Source organism: Mesoplodon bidens (genome assembly GCF_964165515.1).
Source record: "Mesoplodon bidens genome assembly, chromosome: 1".
In the NCBI taxonomy this organism is placed as follows: Eukaryota; Metazoa; Chordata; class Mammalia; order Artiodactyla; family Ziphiidae; genus Mesoplodon; species Mesoplodon bidens.
The window spans coordinates 196,751,903-196,774,013 of NC_138176.1; the positions used below are offsets into that span (position 1 = coordinate 196,751,903).

The 22,111-nt window shown below is 42.5% G+C and overlaps 1 protein-coding gene across 2 annotated transcripts in view; it reads left to right on the forward strand.

The window, feature by feature from the left end:
- The first annotated feature begins 1,012 nt into the window (after positions 1-1,012).
- Positions 1,013-22,111, forward strand: part of GUCY1B1 (guanylate cyclase 1 soluble subunit beta 1) — a 47,164-nt gene continuing 26,065 nt past the window's right edge. Inside the window, exons 1-4 of one of the 2 annotated variants that reach the window (XM_081232772.1) lie at positions 1,013-1,137; positions 1,671-1,744; positions 14,566-14,666; positions 16,190-16,308. In XM_081232772.1, coding sequence (XP_081088898.1) covers positions 1,135-1,137; positions 1,671-1,744; positions 14,566-14,666; positions 16,190-16,308 — 297 coding nt within the window. In that variant the 5' untranslated portion in view covers positions 1,013-1,134. The remainder of the gene's footprint in view (positions 1,138-1,670; positions 1,745-14,565; positions 14,667-16,189; positions 16,309-22,111) is intronic. The other variant, XM_081232773.1, reaches the window with a different exon arrangement.

Sequence of the window (22,111 nt, forward strand, 5' to 3'; positions counted from 1 at the left end):
TGACCTAACACAAGTCAACCATGTCCATGCACCTCGGGCACAGAGTGTTAACCAGCAGACAGTTCCTGATCGGTCATCTTCTCCCCGCGGTGGAACTCGGGGCAGTAACTAACCTAAGTGCCTGGTAGAACGGAGACCGGAAGTAGATTAATTAAAAGTCTGCTTGTTTGGTACCCGGACTTTTCCAGTTCAGCAGTTCCCTCGGAGAAAGAGCAACAGAGGCCAAATTGTGGCCAGCTGCGGACTCCCTGGAGTCGTGGCTCCTGGCTGTGGTGCGGGGTCAGGTGTCCCACCCGGATGGAGTCCAGCGCCCCCTGGACTTGGCAGGGCAGTTGAGTAACGGGCAGATCTGGTTGACACGATGCTCATCCAAACTATGTTACCGAAAATTTTAGCTCTCTCAACTAGTCTCATTGACGAAAAGTGGAACGTGATGAGCGCAGTCTTATGAGCTTTCAGTTTGCCATAAACGATGTTGAGGGAACAAGCCACAGAGGAAATGTTTATCTGCAGCACTACACTAAACAGGAGGATGCTGACCACGAGGGCGTATTCCTTTCAAGGCGTGTGCGTTACAAGATAGACACACACACACACACACACACACACACACACCCTCCTTGGTCTGCACACACACACACCCTTAGTCTGCACACGCACACCCTCTTTAGTCTGCCCACACACACGCACGCACACGCACACACACACCCCTCAGTCTGCACACGCACACGCACTCGCACACCCTCCTTAGTCTGCACACACACGCACACGCACACACCCACACCCACACACACCCCTCCTTATTAGTCGGTGCTCCCCCCCGGGGCAGACCTCTGCATAAGAATACGTTTGATGGGAGGACGCAGCAGCTGCATCTCCCCGCCCCAGAATTGGTGCGCGGAGCCGCTGCGGCTGCTCCGCCGTCCCTGCCGCGGCCTCAAACGAAAGCTCGTCAGCGGGCGGGGCAGCACCGCAGCCACCGAATTCCCTGCGCTGCGCGGCCGCGGATTGGTCGGGAGGCGGGGGGCGGTGGCAGCCGGGGGCTTGGCGCGCGGGCGCTACGCGGGGGGGCATCGGGGCGCGCCGGGCCGGGCGCCGCCGCCTGGGTCGCTCGGCCGAGCGGGCGCGGACATCATGGTGAGTGCTCTCGGCGCCGGGCTGCGCGTCCCGCCGGCCGGTGGAGCCTGGCCGCCGAGGGGACCGGCCGAGCGCCGCGGACGCGCGGGGGCCCGGGGCAGCCTGGCGGCTCGCTGGCGTCCGGAGCCGGCAGACCGGAACGGCCGGGGTCGCGGCGGGGGCGGCCGGTGCCCGGCTTCCCGGAGTCCGCACCGCGCGCGGCCTCCGGAGCTCTGGCAGGGGGCGCTCGGCCGAGGCGCGGGGCGCCCGTCTCAGGCGGCCGGCGGCCGGGGAGGGGGCGGGCTCGCGTCCCCTCCGGAGGCCCAGCCCGTCTCGGCGGCCTGGGGGTGGGGAGCACGGTGACCGAAGGGCTCTGCGCGCGGCCGGCGCCAGGGCCGCCTCTCCCCCGCTCCTGCGCCCCCCGGCCGAGCGGCCGCGGAGGAGGCAGAAGCTGGGGGCGGGGTAGTGGGCGCGGGTGCGGCGGCGGCCGCCGGGCCCCCAGGCGCCTTGCCCCGCAGCCGGTCCCTGACGCTCGGCTCTCCCTGGCCCCGCAGTACGGGTTCGTGAATCACGCGCTGGAGCTGCTGGTGATCCGCAACTACGGCCCGGAGGTGTGGGAGGACATCAAGTAAGTGCGCGCCCGCCGCCCCGCTTCCTGCCCGGGGCCGCCGCGCTCCCACGCTCGGAGCCGGCCGGGAGGGGCGGGCGGGAAGGAGCCCGGGGTCGCGCGGCCGTGGGAATGCGCTGCCCCCGCCCCGGCGGCTCCCACGCGGAGGGGCCCCGGGGGCGGCGGGGCCTCGCAAGCGGACCGAGACCGTCTCGCGGGCCCTTTGCACACCTTGCAGGCACGCGCGGCAGGGACGCCCTTCCGGGATGCGGACACCCCCTTCTGAGCAGCTGTGAGCGGAGCGCGTTTTTCCCCCTGAAACGAAGGGACACCTCTCCCGCCCCCCGCCCCTTCTGTCCCCCCCGTCTTTTACGTCTGGTTTCTGCTGTGGTGAAGGCTGTCCGCGGTAGGAGGGCACCCTAGTTTCTGTCCAGAGCTGTGAGCCCAGTGCTCTGCACGTGCGCGGAAATACCGCAGCCACTGGGAGTTTAGACCTGCTGCAGCGACCGGGGCATCGTCCCTGTGGACGCCTGAGCGTTGCAGTCCAGCAGCGCTCTCTCCTTTTCTTCCTCTCACTCTGGTGAAATTTGCGTGTAACGTGTATGGATGACCGCAGCCAAGTCGCCACACCGACACCCAGTACTATCTGGATTTGCAGCCTGGGACAGCAGTGCGACTGCCACAGGCAACCAGAGGGAGAGAGGGTGTTTTCCCCGGTGGGCAGAGAACACCTTGCTGTTATTCACTCTCATTGCCTGTGCTCACGGATTTCCTTCTGTTACGTTAAGCAGGTGATGCTTTATGCTGTTTGCTCCTAAATGTATTACAGTTAGTGGCAGTGAATGCCAACAGGCTCTATCACGCAGTTCCGCGATAGTGATTTCTTCTACAGATCTGTTCCCGTGGAAATGCCCAGGATTAAATATTAAGCAGTAGAATGCAACTTTTCCTCCCCTCGGGTCTGTACCCTTGAGCATTGTTTCAGGTTCCATAAGCCACTTATGTTGCCCACCCAGCACATCTACTTACTATAAAGATAAGTGGGGATTTGAGAGTTACGTGGTTCAATCAAATGAGAATCTAGGCACTAAAGCTTACTTTGGGATTTGAACTTTCTATCCACCTTATTAATACCTTCATAATTTTTATGTTTCTTGGTAGACAGAGTTATAGAGAAGGCAGGCATCAAGAGTAAGATGTTAAACAGTGTAACCTCAGTGTAGGATTGTTTTTAAGCCGCTTTCTCTGTGAATGTATGAAAACACCATATGTATCTCCCACGTGGTAATGTCTCATCCGTAAGCTAGAAATCCCCAAATTTCCTGGTGGATGTGCGATGGCAATGAATATGTTTAGAATTTTGAGAGCACAGGATGGCTGTTGTGGTGAAACAGTCTTATGTATGTTTATTGGCTTAGAACGTGTGTCTTACCCATTATCAGTTTCAATCACTGTCAAATACAGAAATGAAAAATAATACCTCATAGGGAAATGTGTCGGAAATTTAAACATTAAAGTAACGAATGATTTGTTTATGTTGGCCGTATTTTCCACAGAGAAGGTCAAAAATATCTAAAAATTTACAAATCCCCTCGATGTGAGAACTTAACTCTACCAAATCACGTTAAGAATGTTGTTTCATTTTCCTTTAAAAAAAGTATTAATTTTTAATTAAACATCAATATCGTCTAACTCATGAATTTATTTTTAAGTAGCATCAAGCAGTATCCTTCATCTGTTTAAGTGCTAATAATTTAAATCATACAAAACATTTTTTTTTCTGGTAAAGTGAAGCAAATCATATGTATCTTTTTCCTACAGAATGACCTCAAGGATTGTGTGCCCCTGCAAGAGAAATGCTATTAGTTATACTAGTGTTGGCAATCCAGGTGTTAAGTTTGATTCTCTCTTGTCTCAGCATCCCTCTTGGTGGAGCCCATCTTGTCTTGGATATGGTTTAGTATCTGGACGAGAGAACCTTGCTGAGCTTTCTGCATGGAGGACCTTAGAACAGCTCACTGTCAGGACCCCGGAGGGATCCCTGTGTGCTCCCTGGAAGAGTATTTACTTAGATCCACAGAGATTCTCACTGCCTGGGGGCAGGACAGGAGAGGTTGGCAGGGTTTAAGTTTAAAATGCTCCCTGGGAGATTCTGAGTCCTCCTCTGACCTCACCGTCTGCTCCAGGGAGGGTTGCTGCAGTCAATGGTCCAAGATACTTTCAGGTTTACCTTTTTATGGAAACTGAATATATGAAAAAAAACTTTTTTTGTCTCAGTAAATTCCAGACTCCTCTAGCTTCCTTTTTGCTCTGTGAGAAACTGTCTAAATTGATGTTTATAAAATTTCATATAATACTTTTTTGGTTTAGGAGGAAGTGGCCATCCATCCTTCTTCAGAAAGTATGCCAGACATTTAAGGACAAGTAAAATCCTAAGTAACAGATTCCAGACAGAAAATTCTAAGTGGGTTAGAGCCAGAAATGCTTCATTGTAAACTCCGTATCCACTTACACTATTACCAACAATATAACCATTTCACAACAGTTTTAAATTCCTCTTTGTAAGAAAATGAAAAATTGTCAAGACTGAGGGTCAGCAAACTTTCCCTTAAAGGGCAGAATAGTAAATATTTTAGGTGCTGCAGGCCACGAGTCAATAGTGATGATATTATGCGTACCTGTATAACCATTGAAGTGTAACCACTTAAAAAATGTAAAAGCCATTCTTAGATCCCCAAAGAGCAGAAATCAGTGTTGGCTGAGATTTGACCCAGAGACTGTAGTTTGCCCCTCTGATCTAGATCATAAATATATGTGAAAAAAGTCAAAGAGACCTCTGAATCTACCTCAGATCTTGTTTTGTTGGCGTCCTTTCAGTTTTGAGATGGCCCTTTCTGGAAGCCGTGGGTCCTAAGGGATGAGAAATATCAATCGCCATTTCAGGAAAAACATCAAGTCAGGATATACATATTAGAAAAGCACCTAAATACTTGATTTAATGACCATGTCTGTCACCCTGCCATCGGCCCTGGCTGCGCTAACATTGCATCAAATTACTGGGTCCAAAATCTTGGTATGTGATTTGGAAGTGAAGTAATGACACTGTTAGTTGATAAATATTGGAGTATGTTCCTTTAGAAGGCCGCCAGGAAGATGATTACTTCCCTGTGTAAAGAACTCAGACATGTTTGGTATGTGTTGTGAGATTTATCTATAGCAGGGCAGCGTACTTCTTCATTCAGTGACTCAGACCTGCTTTCATTCTCTAGTTAAGCTTATTTTTAAGGAGCACAGTCTAGTGTTCGGGCATTGAGGATGGAAAAATGTTTGACATAATCCTTGCTTTCAAATAGAGTCTAGAGATATCAGGATATTTCTAATCTTATTATATCTTGGTTTTTCTGCCTGTAACTCAAACATGGAAGCATTTGGCTGTTGGATAGCATATTCTGATCTTCCAGTTTTGAAATTAATGCATCTACTTGAATTTGCTACTCACGAATTAATCATTATAGTTCATATAAGCAAATGCGTGGCTGTAAGCTAGTTATGCGACTTTCCCAGTTGCCTAAACTTTCCAAGACTCAACGCTATAAGGAAACAGATAATAACTACTTCATAGGGTTGTCATATGTTGAATGATGCCTGTAAAGTGCTCAACACAGTTCTCGATAAATAACTGTTTAATAAATGGTAGCTGTTAACGATTTTCACTCTAGAGCCAGAGTTTTTCAGCTCGTCCCTTCCCCAGCTCCGCCTACATAAGAGTAATCCGTTGAATCCACATGCCACATCCCTCTAAGCGTGCTGTTATTTGAAGATGCAGCATATGCTCTTTTTAAAAATCATTAATTAGTTTGTTTCATTTTTTAGATCCCATATATAAGTGATAACATACAGTATTTGTCTTTCATTTTCTGTAGTGAATTATTTCACTAAGCATAATACCCACCAGGTCCATCCATGTTGTTGCAAATGGCATTATTCCATTCTTTTTCATGGCTGAGTAATATTCCACTGTGTATATCTACCATATCTTCTTTATCCGTTCCTCTGTTAATGGACACTTAGGTTGCTTCCATATGCTCTTAATATTCATTTTGTCAAAACAAATTAAAACCAAATAGTGGGCCACATTTTGCCACGTTTTAATCAGATTTTCCTATTCCTGAGGCGATATAATTAAATTTCTATACCTTCCTATGTTCTTGCTCAAGTAGGTTTAAAAATATTAACAGTACTTTTTATTATAAAGCTGTTTAAAATTTCCAAAGTCCTTTCCTCTCTAATTTCACGAGTGCCACAATACCCATTTGAAATAAGAAAGGCCTTTTCTACCTCAGTTTTTTTCCAGCTTTATTGAGATGTAATTGGCCCATAACATTGTGTAAGTTTAAGGTGTATGATGTATGGATTAGATATGCTTGTAAATTGCAGAATGATTTGTTCCTCTATTGAAAGTCTTTGTGGTCAGTCTTCAGATCACCCAAACGTGGGACCTTTCAGTCCACACAGCCCGCTTACTCTCAGCACCCTCATGGGCCGGGGGTCAGTTCCTCAGCCAGGCTGGCCTTTCCCGTCCAAGAGGGAGGACACCTGTGCTCAGTAGGGTTTCTCTCCGCACGCCCCACTCCGTCCTGCAAATGGAAATACTTTCCAGCTTTGAGATGGCAAGACAAATCTTACTTCTTAAGGGAAGACTTCTTTCACCTCCACAGCTGTACTTTTCTTTTCCTTCATAGCACATGCACAAGTTTATAATTACTTATTTGTAGTATTATTTGATGAACAGCTGTCTTATCTCACTAAAGTCTAGCATCTATAACTAGCAGAAGCCTTCTTTCTCTCTGTATCTATCTATCTATAATATGTATATGAATTATCTTTCATTTTTTAATTTCCAGAGAATAGAGCACGTGTATATTCATCACACTTAATTTTTTTTTTCTGTAACCGGGATTTATTATGTCAGAACGGTGACATCTTCAACTACTATTTAATAAAATATAAGCTCCGTTGAAATGGGCATTTCTGATATTAACAAAGGCAGAAGATGTATCAGTAAATTATAACGTCTCTTTTTGGGAGGGTCAGCGTTCACACGTGGATATAATAAAAGGATTAAGAACACTGCTGTTGGATTACCAATTTCATAAACCCCAAGACACTTACTGGGTTGGATTCAGGGCAAGATTGAGTCCTTTAGCAAGTGTCTCAAAGGTGCTGTTTAAGGTCAGTATCATAGACTGTAAGTAGACGTTTGTGATGCTGAAATTAAATTTAAAAACCAGATGAGAATGCTCACCAGGACCTTCAGTGCTGAATGTAACAGCTCATATATGTTGGACACTTACCATAGGTTCCGCGGTAGTGGTCCTGAAGGCTTTGTACTTGTTAACTCACCTAATCCTCACATCCACCATAGAAGATAGATGTGTTCATTATTCTTCTTTCATAAATAAGGGAACTGAGTCTTCAGGACTTTAAACGCCTGCCTCAAGCCACTCATTTGTTAATCATCAGAGCAGAGATTTGGACCCAGATAGGCTTGTAATGATCCTATTATGTGCTTTTCCCCAAACAAGGACTTCACGAGCTTCTCCTTTCCGATTTTCCAAAGACCATTTAGCATGGAAATGGGCAACATATATGTGTGTTACTGCTACCATCTTTGTTTTTGTTTTCCTGTACTTTTCACGCGCTTGCCAGGTGCTTGTGGCTGTTATATTTTTACAGGTGGTTTTATTCAGGAACAGGACCTCTACTAAAGAAAATCAGAGCCTCAGAAATTCTGAGCAGTTTATGTCGTTTTGGAAGCACTCTGGGCCGCTGTGCTCGTGAGCCGAGTTCAGGGTAAAGGACACACAGGGCTGAGGGACTCATTTGTTTGATGAAGCTGCTGCCGAGTGCTCCTTTGAAATGTTTGTGATTGTGTTTCCAGAACTGGGGCCGTTTACTTATGAGGCTGTCTCCTGGCAAGCTGGACACAGTCAGAAAAAAAATACCATTATGTATCCAGAGTGGTACTTTGCCTAAATCCGTGTCACTTGTGAGAACGTGACTGTCACCATTTATAGGGCTTGGATGAGTGAAGACACTGGCTTGAGAGGACTGACCTTCACCAACTGGAAGGGGGTCCGAGCAGGAGGCCTCTCTCCTCCAAACCCCCTAAACTAGCCTCTCCTTTGGGGATTCAGACTTTTTGGGAATCGTCGGATTGTGCTGTTGAAAATTGAGAGGTAGTTAATACTTCACAGCCACTCCAAATAAAGGAATGTAAAATTTTAATTTTTAGGTGTCATACATCGTAATTGCCTTGTTTTATGGTGGGAGGTTTTAATTTTAATACCAGGTGGACACAACCCAGCCTTGAACGTCCTTACCTCTCACTAAAATGGACCATCCTAGGATTTATCGTCACGACGATATCTGCGTACTGTCTTTAATACAGCATGTGCTGGGATAATGGTTTTTATAGGATCAGCACCCCTGGGAGCTGTCGTTGGTCAGGTTGATTGTTTGACGTGTGTTGATCTTTTCTGCCTGAGACCAGACCTTATTTTGAGACTCCTGTATTCAGCCCGTCCCATCTAAGAATTCCCGTTTTCATACCTCGCTGGGAAGCTTCTTTACCTACTAGCCAGCAGTCTCTGTAGTATCCTAAACTTCCTTGAAAGGTGTATAATGGCAGGAGCTCAGTGTCAGAATATGAATTCAGTTTTGTACATTCACATTTTGAAGATAAGGAATATCTCCTTAGGTATGGAGTTATGAGAAATGCTGCTTGGATATTTCTGACAACTTTAACTAATAAAAAAATTCCCAAGTTTGAAAACAAACTCTGAACTTCTGCCGGTAACGTGTGATTGTTTGATTTTTGGTAGGGAGTTTGGAAACACGTGGAGGGAAATGTATTTCATTCATTCATTCACTTCTTTTCAAACATGCACACATTCACAGAGTGCGTGCTCTAATCCAGGCATCTGGGTTAGGCACCAGTGATTAAAAAAACAAAACCATCAAACCCCACCATAATAAAAATAGCTGCGACCCTTTTGGAGAAAGGTAATTTGTGTAAATAAATGATCAGTTTAAATTCCGACGAATAGCCACCTCTAAAAGTAAGTAGGAAATGAACTGCTACTGGGAACCTTTTTTTCACGTATACAGACTCAATTTTCAAATACTTCTTATGGCTACAAATATATAGAATAGAGTTATTTCTTGTTTTATTTCCAGGTGAAAGTTAGAACTTTATTTTTAAAGCTCTTGGGAGAGGTGGAATTTGTTTGGGTTTGGCTCTCCAAAGTAATAAATTCTATCAGCTAATCAACACACTAAGTGCAACTTTAGTTTAATTGTTTGGATGCTGAGTTTAAACCTCTCCCCGTGCCGTCCCCGCTTCTTCCGCCCTCGCCGTTTCCCCGCCTTTGTCGTCTTCAGCTACTGACTACTGTCAGTTAGATGTTCGGGACATTGAATGTGGGAGGCCTTCCCCCTAGATTCTTATGCCACCAGCACGGCCCCAGGTGGCGCGGTTCTGCCTGTGATAGGTGAGCGCGCACATCCTGAGGGCGGTGTGTGTGGGGTCCTTCCTCTCCGGCATGTGCAAGGGATGACTGTGACCTGGGATGAAACCACTTGAGCTTCTTTCCATCTGGGTTTACGTGGTGGTCAAAGAAAGTGCCTTTTCATCTCACCCCACCTCACCTAGGCAAACTTAAAACTGAACCTTCTCTAAATATTTATTACTGTCTGCTGACCTCTTTCAGGGAGTAATGCACCAAGTAGAAAGATCTAATGCTTAACCCCCAAACACAGTTATTAAGTGTACAGGGAAAGATAACACAAAGTACGGCCAGTCACACTATTTGGAAACAGTGGGAGACTGTAGTCGTCTGGGTTTATCCGGGGGATTGTTACAGTCGTAGTGGGAAACAACAGAGTGTAATCACACACACCAGGATATTTGATGGTAGTGTCTCATCAGTTGCCATTTGATAGATGAACAGCGTGGAATTCATCTTAATCCAGTTCGCCTATGGCTTGATATGGTCTTTTTTGTCAGCTAAAAATTATTGGGAAAAAAAAAAAACATGTCCAAAGTGTTTCATTTTGGGGAAAATTTTCAATCATGTTTCTCAGAGAAGCCTGTGTTTTCCTCACATGTAAACCGCATGTCATTTAAATAACGGGGAATTATATAATTGTCTTGTGTAATGCAACATTCTAAACAAAATTGCTGCCCAAAAATATATTCTGAATAATGAATGAGTCTAGAAAATTTGGTCAAGGTGCATGGCTGAATTTGGATAATTTAAGCACAAAAGGAATTCTACATATCAAGAAAATAAGTCAAATATTGTTAGAAATGTTGTATGTGTATATTTGAGTCACCCTTTACTTTGCTTTTAAGGAGGAGAAAAAACCTTGAAAGTTATGGGATGACAAAGTGAGGGGTAGAGAAGTATAAGGTGATGTTACCTGAATTATGTACGGTGTTTATGTAATCCGAATAGTAGCTTACTTCCCAAGCTTTCTTTCATTTGTGGGTCACCCTCTGTGATTTCAGGTAGCTGGTGAAAAGACATTTTCTTCCCTCAAAGAACAGGTACAACTGAGAGATTATTGTTATCACGTCTGTGCTCTCCGGAGGCCAAAACATTTGACAGCAAAGAGTCTGAACGAACCTAAGTTTACCTCAAAGTTAGAAGAAGAGCAGTGTTGAGAATTAAGAGACATTCACTCAAAAGTCTACTGACTTCAATGGCCATATTGCCAGAAATTAATTTTTTGGGTATGGCTGCTTTGGCTCTGTAAATTCTCCTGTTCAGTGTAACGGAGCAGACCAGTTGTCAGTAAAGTGTTTGCAATATCTCCAATTAGCTTTTACCCCGAAAAGGGAAGAATCTGAAGAATGGGCTGCAGAAAGACGTGCGTTGGGTCCAGAGAGACGAGGTCCCAGACAAAGTGTGGCCTCTGGACCCTTTGCTGAGAGGTAGCTTCAGGAAGCCTCTTGTGGTCACTGCTTGACCTTGCATCCTGCCCCTCCTCCTCTGCCCTCCCCTCACCCGTTTATCCTGCTCTCCTTTCTTTTGTAGCATTTATCACCTCGTAATAAATTATAAAATGTGCATATATATTATGTAAACATAATAATATATAACTATGGTAATACATGAATATAATGATACATGCTTGTTGTTTGTTTCCATCTGCTAAAATGTAAAGCTCTTTGAAGGCAGGAATCTTCATCTGTTTTGTTCATTCATATATTAAAAGTGCTCAAAAAGTGCTTGGAGCATAATAGGTGCTCAGTTATTTGTGGCAAGACTCGTTCCCCAGGGGGAAAAGGACCCAAAGGGCGACCCAGAGTTCCCAAAGATTTCTAAGACAAATGTAAATAAGGAATTCTAAGCACTTTGAATAATTTATTGGAATTCAGTGTGAGATTTTTGAGAAGACGATTATTTCCTTTCATGTACTGCTGTTTAATTTATATCTCAGCCTCCCTCCTGGGAGCATGTTGGGCTTGATTATTCCAGGAAGTAAAGCTTAAAAGATACGGGCACTTATTTTATTAAAGCAAAAGAAAGAAAAGAGGGAATGCATTGACTCATGGTTAGGGGATTTCTAGGGAAATGGCCATTTCTCTATTTTGTGCAGAAGAACTTTGTATTCTGTTTAACGGTTTTGAATTGGTGACTGTTTCTGAGAAACTGAGTTCATTACAAAAACTTACGTCATTCGATTTATCTCAGTTGGAAGAAAAAGAATAGGGCATAGTGAGAGCATGAGTTAATTTGTCCTTTATTATATATTTAATTAAAATTTATTTATATTTTATTAGAATGCCCTAAATCAGAGGCTTCAAAATTCCAATCTGTAGACCAATGCTGTTTCATAATAAAATGTTAGTGACAAAATGAGAAAAATTAGACTCTCCATATCCTGCAAATCAGCAATTTCTTTTCTAGGAATTTATTCTAGAATAAATTAGAATTTAATTTAATTCTAAATCTAGAATTTTTACATAGAAGTATAAATAATGCTACAAAGATATTCAGCACAACATTTTGTTTGGACTTATGAAAAAATAAAAGGACTTTAATATCTACTAAAACTTCAGTGTGCCTAACCAATGCAATTTTATGTAGTCAAGGTATAGAAAGGTATATTTATTGACATGAAAAGATGTCCATCAAACAGTTAAGTCACTAAAGGAGGTTTTAAAGCATTATGATCTGGTGTGTGTTATATACGCAATTATTTTCAAGCATAAGGAACCTGAATATAATACCAGCGGTGGTTGTCTCAGGATAGTGGAGGATTGTTTTAAGTTTTTCATTTCATATACTTTATATTTTTATGCAGTTAGAAATTAGAATGTGTAAGTTACACAATAGCATTTATCAAAAGGTAAGTAAGTGTTTTTACATTCTATTTTCATAATTTGGGGATATTTCACTGACTTTTGGTATTAAAAAGACTTGAAGTTTTGAAGATGTGTTCCTTTCATTTAACAGCAGCGTATGTTCAGCCAAAGGGAGAGTTTCACAGCTTGTATGTAGCTCTTTGATTTTTTTGAATATATAGACATGGCAAGCACTGCGGTCATCAGTTATATATATCAGTTATATACATAAAATGCTTCAGCAGCTTAGAACACACTTTTGCACTCTTCATCTCACTACAGCTGTGGAAGGTGGGTTATATTATTGCTCCCATTTTAGAAGAGAGGGTTTTAAAAAAATTTTTATTGAAGTATAGTTGATTTACAATGTTAATTTCTGCTCTACAGCAGAGAGATTCAGTTATACACATATATACGTTCTTTTTCATATTCTTTTCCATTACGGTTTATCACAGGATATTGAATATAGTTCCCTGCGCTCTACAGTAGGACCTTGTTGTTTATTCATTCCGTATATAATAGTTTACGTCTGCTAATCCCAAACTCCCAATCCTTCTGTCCCCCAAGAGAGAGGGGTTTTAATGCTCACATGCTTTATGTGATTTGTCCAAGTTCATTCAACTAGGAAATCCTGGGCTCTGAAATTCACGTCCTCGTGCCCACCAAAATCATGCCTCTCCCCCCACGTGCACTGTTACATGTAACTGCAGGCAAATAAATGGACTGCTCTGAAGAGCACAGTGGTGTTTGAAGAAATGTCCATCCTCCCCGGGCCCAAGCTGTGCTACCATTTGGAGCAGACACTGGTGTCACAGCCACGGGCAGCCACTGTGACAGCCCCACTTCCGAGGGAGAGAAGTCAGGAGGCTGCCAGGCCATGAGGAGCTCTCATGTGGTGAGAGCTCACCCAGTGAGCTGTGGTGAAACTTCACCCAGTTATGTTCTCCCTGAGCTGCCTGTTTTTGTGCATCTCACGTGGACAAGGTGTCTGGAACCTCTGCTGTGCTCTTCCAGGGCAGGCAGTGTTTTGAACAATGGATTTCTCCTCCCGTTTAGACACTAGTTTGAGAAAAACAAGCTAAATCCCATCAAAATGAATATATAACCATGACAACTATTTAACTGATAACTATGATTTCCTGTCACTAATCCTGCGTGTATTTTGAGTTACTGCACTTAATACGCTGAGGATGTGTTGGAAGATGTTACCTGTCCACCGGGCACCTCAAACTTCAAGTGTTTAATACAGAGCTCTGGGCCTTACCCCTTGGTCCACGGCCAACCGGCTGTCCCAGTTCAGCCTCTGGCGACAGCATCCTTCCAGCTGCTCCAGCCAAAACCTCAGTGTCATCCTTGTGTCCTTCCCTTCTCTCACGTCCTGCGTCCATTTCATCAGCGAGCCATGTGGAACCTTCATGTACACCGGGATCTGGGCCACCTCCCTCCCTCCCCTGCTTTCACCCTGACTCAGGTCACGGGCCTTTCTCGCCTGAATGTCCCCGTGGGCTCTAACCTGGTCTCCTTGCTGTGGCCTTGCTTTGTCATTGCTATGACCTTTCTGTCTTTGCTCTGACCTTGCTATGACATTGCTCTGTCCTTGCTATGTCCTTGCTATGACTTTGCTCTGTCCTTGCTATGACTTTGCTGTGACCTCTCTTTTGTCCTTGCTCTGATGTTGCTTTATTCTTGCTATGACCTTGCGCCGTCCTATATGCCTTCCATCCACGCTCAGTGCAGCCCCAGGATCCGTCCCCTCACTGAAGCTCCTGCTGCTCCTCCAAGGCCCTGGGCTGCCCCCGCCAGCGCTTTCACCTACTCTTCCCCCAGGCTGCTAAGGGCTCCCTGCAGAGATGCTTCGCACTTGACTGCATGGCCAGCTTCTCAGTGATGCTTCCAGCTGTCGTACTTGAGTCCCTTACCCCCTTGCCCAGCTTTATTTTTCTCCAGACTACTTGCCATTATTATATGTGTGTGTGTGTGTGTGTGTGTGTGTGTGTGTGTATATCTTAGTTACATCTTAGTTCTATGCCTAGAATACATTTGTTCCAAGAGGTTGGTACTCTCTCCTACTAAAGGCTGTATCCCTAGTGCCTCTAACCGTGCCTGGCACATAGAGAGACTCAACACATATTTGCTGCCCATTAATTTAACCAAAAGTTATTTCATGATTATATTTAATATCAGGTATAGTATTGAGCATTAGAGTGCTATACAAATGTTAATCTTGTTAAAACATAATTAAATGTATCATTTTTAATCTGGGGAAGGGGGATGTGAAATAAGATCTTTGTAATCACTAGACTTTGAGGTACCTGTCACTGATTTAACCAAATTTGCCAAAAGTAAATTCTGTTCCAGATACGCAGCCATTTCTTATATGATCATTATAGCTGTTCTTTTATCTGTCTGTCTTGTTTTTGTTTTCTAGAAGAGAGGCACAGTTAGATGAAGAAGGGCAGTTTCTTGTCCGAATAATATACGAAGATTCTAAAACATATGATCTGGTTGCTGCCGCAAGCAAAGTCCTCAGTAAGTTAAATGTGACTCTCCTTCTTTGGCTAAACCCACCATAGACATCCAAAGGCATGCATGGCCCAAGGTCGCGGTGTGAGCTGCATGTGCCGCCCAGCCCCGGCCTGGGGCACAGTCACGTGTAATGTTAGCCTCAGGCCACACTGAGTCCCACTGCTCTTTTTACAGACTCTTTAGAGCAGAGAGGAGCTCTCTGACCCTCCCCACAAAAAGCCATGTGTTGAGGAAGGAAAAAAAGTATTGATACTTAATGTAATAAGTTAATAACGCAATAATAATTTAATGTTGCCATGTCAACAGCACAGTCATTACAAAAGTGTAGAATGCAGAAAATATGATCTCCAAATCTCTTTTGTAATCACAGGTTTTGTTAGGTATTGGTAAAAGAAACAAGAAACTGAGGTCTGCATCAGACAAAACTCATGCAAGGAGGGCAAAGTCCAAAAAAAAAAAACTTCATGGGAAAAATGTTGTTCTCAGAGTAGTATCTCACATCCTAATAGCACTTAATTTACAGCTAGGCTACAGGTTGGATAGACTAGATGGATGCTTTTTGGCTTTGTCAAATATAGCTAGAAGAGCAAGTGCTACCTTTTGCAGGATACAAGAATTACCAAAAAAAAGTATGGTAAATTGTTAATAATAAGAAGAAAAATATCTTGCCTCATTGGTAATCAAAACTGACACAAATGTGAAATAATTTTTATACAGATTTGGCAATTAAAAAAAAGTATCTAGTGTAGTCAAGGGTAGAGTTAAAGAGGAAATTGTGCACATTTAAAATCTGTTGGTAAGATAAGAGATTTTTTAGAGAATAATTTTGCGTCATCAGTCAAAATCTTTTAAAAAATATTCAAATCCTTTAGAAATTTTCCTTAAAGAAATGATTAGATTTATTAACATTAAGAGTTATGGGTGTTTTCATTTCAGAGTTACTTACATTATGAAAAATTGGAAAAGCCTACTTTTCGAGCAAGCGGGCATTGGTGAAATAAATTGTTGCATATGTGTTGGATAAAATAGTGATTAAAATTGGTATTAAGAAAAAATTTTAAATTTTAGGCAATATTAATAATTGAATATTAAGAAAAACACAGGGTCTTAGGGTACATACTATATGCAAGCGAGTTATTAAATATGCATATTTATATAAAGAAAAATAATTTTGCACCACAATATTATCATGTGCATTCTTGATGATTTTCAAGATCCTTCTGTATTTTTTGGAAAAAGTAGGTTATACCTTAAGTATAAGTTTAAAAAAGCTCAAAATTTTGTCATGCAAACTGAGAAACTGCTTTGCTTTAAGTACAAACTTACCCTGTTAACACGTCAATACGCTGTCTTCTCAGATTTCATGTATTTTCCTGGCCAGATGTTTTTCCTGTGATCTGTTCACTCTGCACAGAAATTGAGGATATTTAACATTTTTTATTATGCACTTGTCTTCATTCCTCCCACTAACAATTTTCCATCTCTAATATATTTTCTTTCTGTTGCCTCTCAAATCTATAAACTAGATCTCAATGCTGGAGAAATCCTCCAAATGTTTGGGAAGATGTTTTTCGTCTTTTGTCAAGAATCTGGTTATGACACAATCCTGCGTGTGCTGGGATCTAATGTCAGAGAATTTCTGCAGGTGAGCAGTTTGAGGTTCTGGAGCTAAAAGTTCTGAGTTTTTGATTTTCCAATGTAGTCTCTAGAATCCTGTTGTTCAGCCAGCTGGATGAGTGTCTGGCTGCTGAAATGGAATCATAGTGACATTTTTCCTAATTCACGTAAAATAATAATTATTGGACGGTCTTGAATACATTTTAGCATTTTTCCTTCATATTTTTTCTTTAATTTTTGGTACTGATGCTGAATACTCAAGTTGTAAAGTAGTGGTCTCTGAAAGACTCAACATGTGATCTGTGCAGCTCCCTTTTAAAAAATTATTCTTTGTGCTAGTAGCTGTGGTTTTATGTATATAACATGGGTTTATTTTCTACTTGTAAGTCACTCCGAGTTTGCATAGCGTAATTAAATAGTGTATCAGTATCTGTGACGTTCTACCTGAAGCTCGCTGTTTCGGAGAAAGCTCCTGCCACCAAAACAAATTTGAGAATCATTGCTCCTGGTTACATATTAGTTAATCTACTCTGGAGAGGAAAATAGGAAATCTTCCAAAGTCAGTCTCAGGTGAAGTCAAAGATAAATAATGTCGTCAAAGGCCTTTGTCTTCTTGTTAAGATTACCTTATTTATTTATTTTTTTTATTATACTAGCAAATGACACAGTAGGTGGGAGACTATTTTGGGATTGACTGTCCTATTTTAAGCACAGGCATTTGTGAGACCCTCTTCTTGAAATGTGTTAACATTGAATGTTAAGTGGTTGTTTGTAAAGGATATTTCTAAACTGGCTGCTGAAAGCAGCCAGATCTTGCTGGAAAATGATGTCAGTGCAATACTAGCTGAACCGGAGCCCAGTTTGGGGGGAATGTAAACTACTTGCAATCCAGCTGCATTATTGATTTAACAGCCAAAATAAGAACTGTAGTGTTTAATCAAAATGTTGGTGGTTTACATAGTGACATTTTTCTTATAAACTAAAAACAGCATTAAATCAAGATGGAAACTGGTTTGTGGTCCCTGCCATGGATTTACGGAAACTACTGGTGTCCAGAAAAGCTGCCACTTCCAAATGAAGTAGCTGCCAGGAGATACTTAAATTAACCTCTAACAGGTTGTATTTAAATGGATTCCTTTACACGGATTAAAGCTTGAGATGTAAAAGTATTTGGGGATCTGGGGGTTTTGAACACATTTTTCCATTTTTAATACTTCTGTTGACGGCTGCCACCTCAGCTAAGTTTCAGTTGCAGTTCCTCTCCCTTAAGTTTAACATTGTCAGTGGCCACATCTGTGTCAACAAACCGTTTACTTTTTTTTTTTACCCTTTACTCATTGTGATCGACTGCTAGGTGTGTCGTGGGACAGCAGAGGATGGGCAGCTCCCGAGGTTTCTCCTGTTCTGTAGAGCTGCCCTGCCCGGCAGGATGGTCTCCACGTGAATGCTCAGCCTGTGAAACGTGCTCTGGGTAAAACACACACCAGGCTTCAAAAAGAACGCAAATAGCTTATACCTATTTTATGTTGATCACATGGTGAAATGATAAAAGTTTGGAAATACTGAGTTATATAAAAATGTATCATTTACATTAATTTCACTTGGCTCTTTTTCCTTTTTTAAACACGGCTACTAGAAAATTGAACATTACATGAAGACTAATATTTGTGACTCGCCTTAATGGCTGTTAATGCCTTTTATTTTCCCTGGGCAGCGTTATTTTAAATAGTCCTGAGTCTTTTTTCCTCAAAGTCAATAGGCAGTTTTTAGTTAATATACCTTTAAATTACACACGATTTTATTTTATTTTTTTCTTTCGGTGCAAGTGTGAACAATGAGGAAACTGGGAAGTTAGAATACTGTAACGTTTTCATCAGTATTGTCTATTTTTGATTGAATTGGTTTTTTTCCTGGTTTTGAAATTAATATCTTAATGGCAAATTGGCTACATTAACATACTGCTTTTCTTAAAAGTAGATATTTGTGTTATGAGTAGGCTAATTACAAACAAATTAAATGGACCGTTTTTCTGTAAAACTGACTATGAAATAAAGCAACTAATTTTCTTAAATTGTTTTAAGATCCTAGCTTGCATTTAAAAATTGACATTCTTCATTACATAAAATAATAAAACATTCTTCATGGTAGACTTTAAAGAGTTAGATAAACTGGGCCTTATTCTAAGGATAGTTAAAAGATTTTTTTTGTCTTTCACCACCTGACTTTAACCAACCACTAAATCCTTAGACTCTATGTCATAAATACTGAATTTTCAGAATCCTACCACTTTTCTTCATTTCCCTACCCTTCCGTGGGACAGTCTACCATTATATACAGGACGGATCGGTTTCCCCATCTCTCTGCATGACCCCTCCATCTCCTCTCCATTCTATAACTAGTGACTTTTCTGAAATGCAGATATATCTCCTCCCATTAGTTACTTGCTTAAACCCTTCAGTGATTCCCAGTTGCTCATTGGAAATGTAAAAAGCAATTAAAATAATTGAAACTACTCACATCCCCGTCTATCTCTCCTCTTACGCTCCCCTAGCCCAGCCAAACAGGACTTCTTCCAGAACTGTTTCGTTCTTTTTTTTTAAACTTGCTCTCTCCATCCTCTGAGCTTTTGCACCTGCTCTTCCCTTTGTCTGGAACACTGTTCCTGCTCCTTTTCAGCTGGACCTGTCCTCTTCATCCTGCTGGTCAAATTACTTCTTCCAGGAAGGCTCAGCTCCTCTCTCCTGGCTCTACCCTATTTGAATCAGGGAACTGACATTTCTCATGTTTTGACAGTACATCTTATTTCCTCACCCATAGGAGGTCTCACACCATAGATCATTTCCTGTTTGGGGCTGGAATGTAAATGCCATGAGGCCGGAGGTCATGTAGAGTCTCTTTTTTCTTTTTTGCGGTACGCGGGCCTCTCACTGTTGTGGCCTCTCCCGTTGCGGAGCACAGGCTCCAGACGCGCAGGCTCAGCGGCCATGGCTCACGGGCCCAGCCGCTCCACGGCATGTGGGATCTTCCCGGACCGGGGCACAAACCCGTGTCCCCTGCATCGGCAGGCGGACTCTCAACCACTGTGCTACCAGGGAAGCCCTATGTGTATACTTTTTATTTGACCCAGGCTGTATTATCCAGATAATACCTCTGTTCCTTTATACACATTTTATACTCAAGGAGATGCTGTATAGATAGTATCTGTAATTTAGTTCCAGAAAAAATGTTTGTTTCTCTCATGGATTTTGTCATTTCGTTTGATTAGTGAACTTAAACAATTTAACAATTTACCAGCTTGAATAATGGACAGTTCTCCTTTGAAAGGCTTTGCTGCCAATAGCAAATTCCCGGCTCTGCTTATACACTCTCCCTTGCATTTTCAAAGTCATTTTAAGAATTTTTACATCATGCCTATTTTTAGTCTACCTCAAGACTTTCACGAAAAGAGCTACACATCTTAAATGGATAATGTAATAAAATGTAGGTTTTAGAGGAAACTTTTTAGAAACATTCTTCTTCCAAAGACATCACACAATTTGGAATTGATTTTTGCTAAATGTCCTATGAAAACATCAGTTTGTGGACTATTGATAAAAGTAGATAGTCCTTGCAATTAATTATTATCCTTTTGCTGATTTAGTAACCAAAAACATGATTTATCAAAAAGAGTTAAACAAGGGACTTCCCTGGCAGTCCAGTGGTTAAGACTGTATGCTCCCAATGCTGGGGGTATGGGTTCGATCCCAGGTCAGGGAACTAAGACCCCATATGTGGTGTGGCCAATAAAATAAAATAAAATAAAATAATAAGTAGAGAAGAAAAAAAGATAAACAAGAATAGGAAGACATTTTGATTTAGATTTTTGGATTTTACACATTTTATCTGGATTTATTAAAGGTAAGACTATATTTCAGCAAGAATTTTTTCTCTATTCTGCCACTTTCTTATTCTTAACTTAGGAATAAAGTGTGGTTTCATGCTGCTGCTGTAGTAAATTTCTATCTGAAGCTTCTAGTGTATTGATTAAAAGAATGCACAGAACAGATAGGATTTGAAAGCTCCATAAAACATACAGCTGGTAAGGAATGTCCAATCTGATGGTATTCCCAGCCTAATCCACGCTCCCCTTTACCTTCTGATGCCCTATTGCATTACTGCAGATTGTGTTTTCCTCAAATAGCCACACTAATGTCTCCCATCTCACACGCTCTGCTGCAGTGTGATTGTGCTTCTCCCCCATGGAAGGGTGGAGTCCCCTTCCCATGGATCTGGGTTGGCTTTAGTGATTATTTGGCCAATAGAATACGGCAGAAGTAACATTCTGATACTTCCTAGGCTAGTTCATAAGAACTCTTGAAGTTCCCATCTGAGTATCTGGGAGCATTTGCTCTTGGGAAGTTCCCTGTAGGAACCCAGCCCGTGACACGAGACGCCCAAGCCACAGGAGGGGCCTGTGCAGGCCCTCGGACAGCGCTGCTGGCTGCGCTCTCAGCTGTTACGATGAGTCCGTCCTAGCCTCTGTCTCACTCCAACCCGAGGACTTCCCACCTGAGTCCAGACAGCCCACAAAACCATGAGAAATAATATTAGCGTGTTAAGCCAATAAGTTTGGGGTGCTTTGATATGCAGTGGTGGATAATTGGAACAGCACTCTGTGTCAACTTGTTTTTCCTTTTATGTTTTGTGTCTGTGTTTGTGTGTGTGTACATGTGTACATATATTTATGGATGGATGAGTAGAGCTTTGAGTTGTCCATGTTTGAAGAGATAAGATGGTATACGACCTCTGGGTTTGGAACCCAAGTCAGTCCACAGCAGGGCTACTGATTCATTTCCAGTGGTGTCTTGTTATTTATTATGCTATATATTTTTTACTTCCCCAATAATTTTACAGAGGTAAAATGAAACCTAAATGAGCGTGGAAAGCTGACTATTGAAAAATAAAGGAACAATTTGCAATCTTAGAGACCAGTCAGGATTTAAACTATGAGCCTGCTTAAATATGCATAGGAATCTCAGTGGAATAAGCAAACAGCTATTCTGTCATCCTTCACTGGAAACACTGGCTTCTTCCACTACTTTGGGTTTGGTGGCATTTTCACTTACTTTCCCAGTTCATAGACCTAAGAGTCTTCTGCCAGGGCCTTTGTTCAGCCTGCAATGGGATTTTCTTCAATCCGTGTCGGCTCCAGGGTTTGGCTTCTAAAAGACTACACTGTAATTTGGCCAGCCCGCCAGGAGCAATCTGGGGTTGATGGCTGATCTGAAAGTCTTAAATGTTTGTGCAAAGTGTTATTTCGGGAAATAGGATTTTTCCTGAACAGCTGTGAAATTCTAATATTTCCCTAAATTATTTATAATGTTTCTTAGAAAAAAAAATGCACCATTCATTTTATTTTTAACTTTTGAATTTCAAAAAGAGCTTTTCTCAAAATCCCAAGCACCAGTTTCTATAACCTGTGTCTACCTGAAAAAAAACCACACAATGTAAGAGCCATGAGTTGAGTTGATTCAGTGTCTTGCTGAGGACCGTAGGCAGGGACACAGCCTCTCGGGTGACTCTGAGAAACCGTGGCACAGATGGAAGGGGCAGGTCAGTGTGTATGTGGTGTTGGTGAAGGGCTATGTGCGGTCAGGCGCACGTCTCGGTACCAGACGTCTGCTGGCCACCAGGAGCAGGGATCTTAGTTAATGGCTTTAGTGCTTTGCTGAGTGGCGGAAGATGCAAGAATCCAGGCTCATCAGAATTCCCTAACTACCTGAGGGCCTGTTCTAACATGTTTTTCATCCCTGATCTTCACCCTGAATTCTTCCCTGGGTGTATTGAATGTC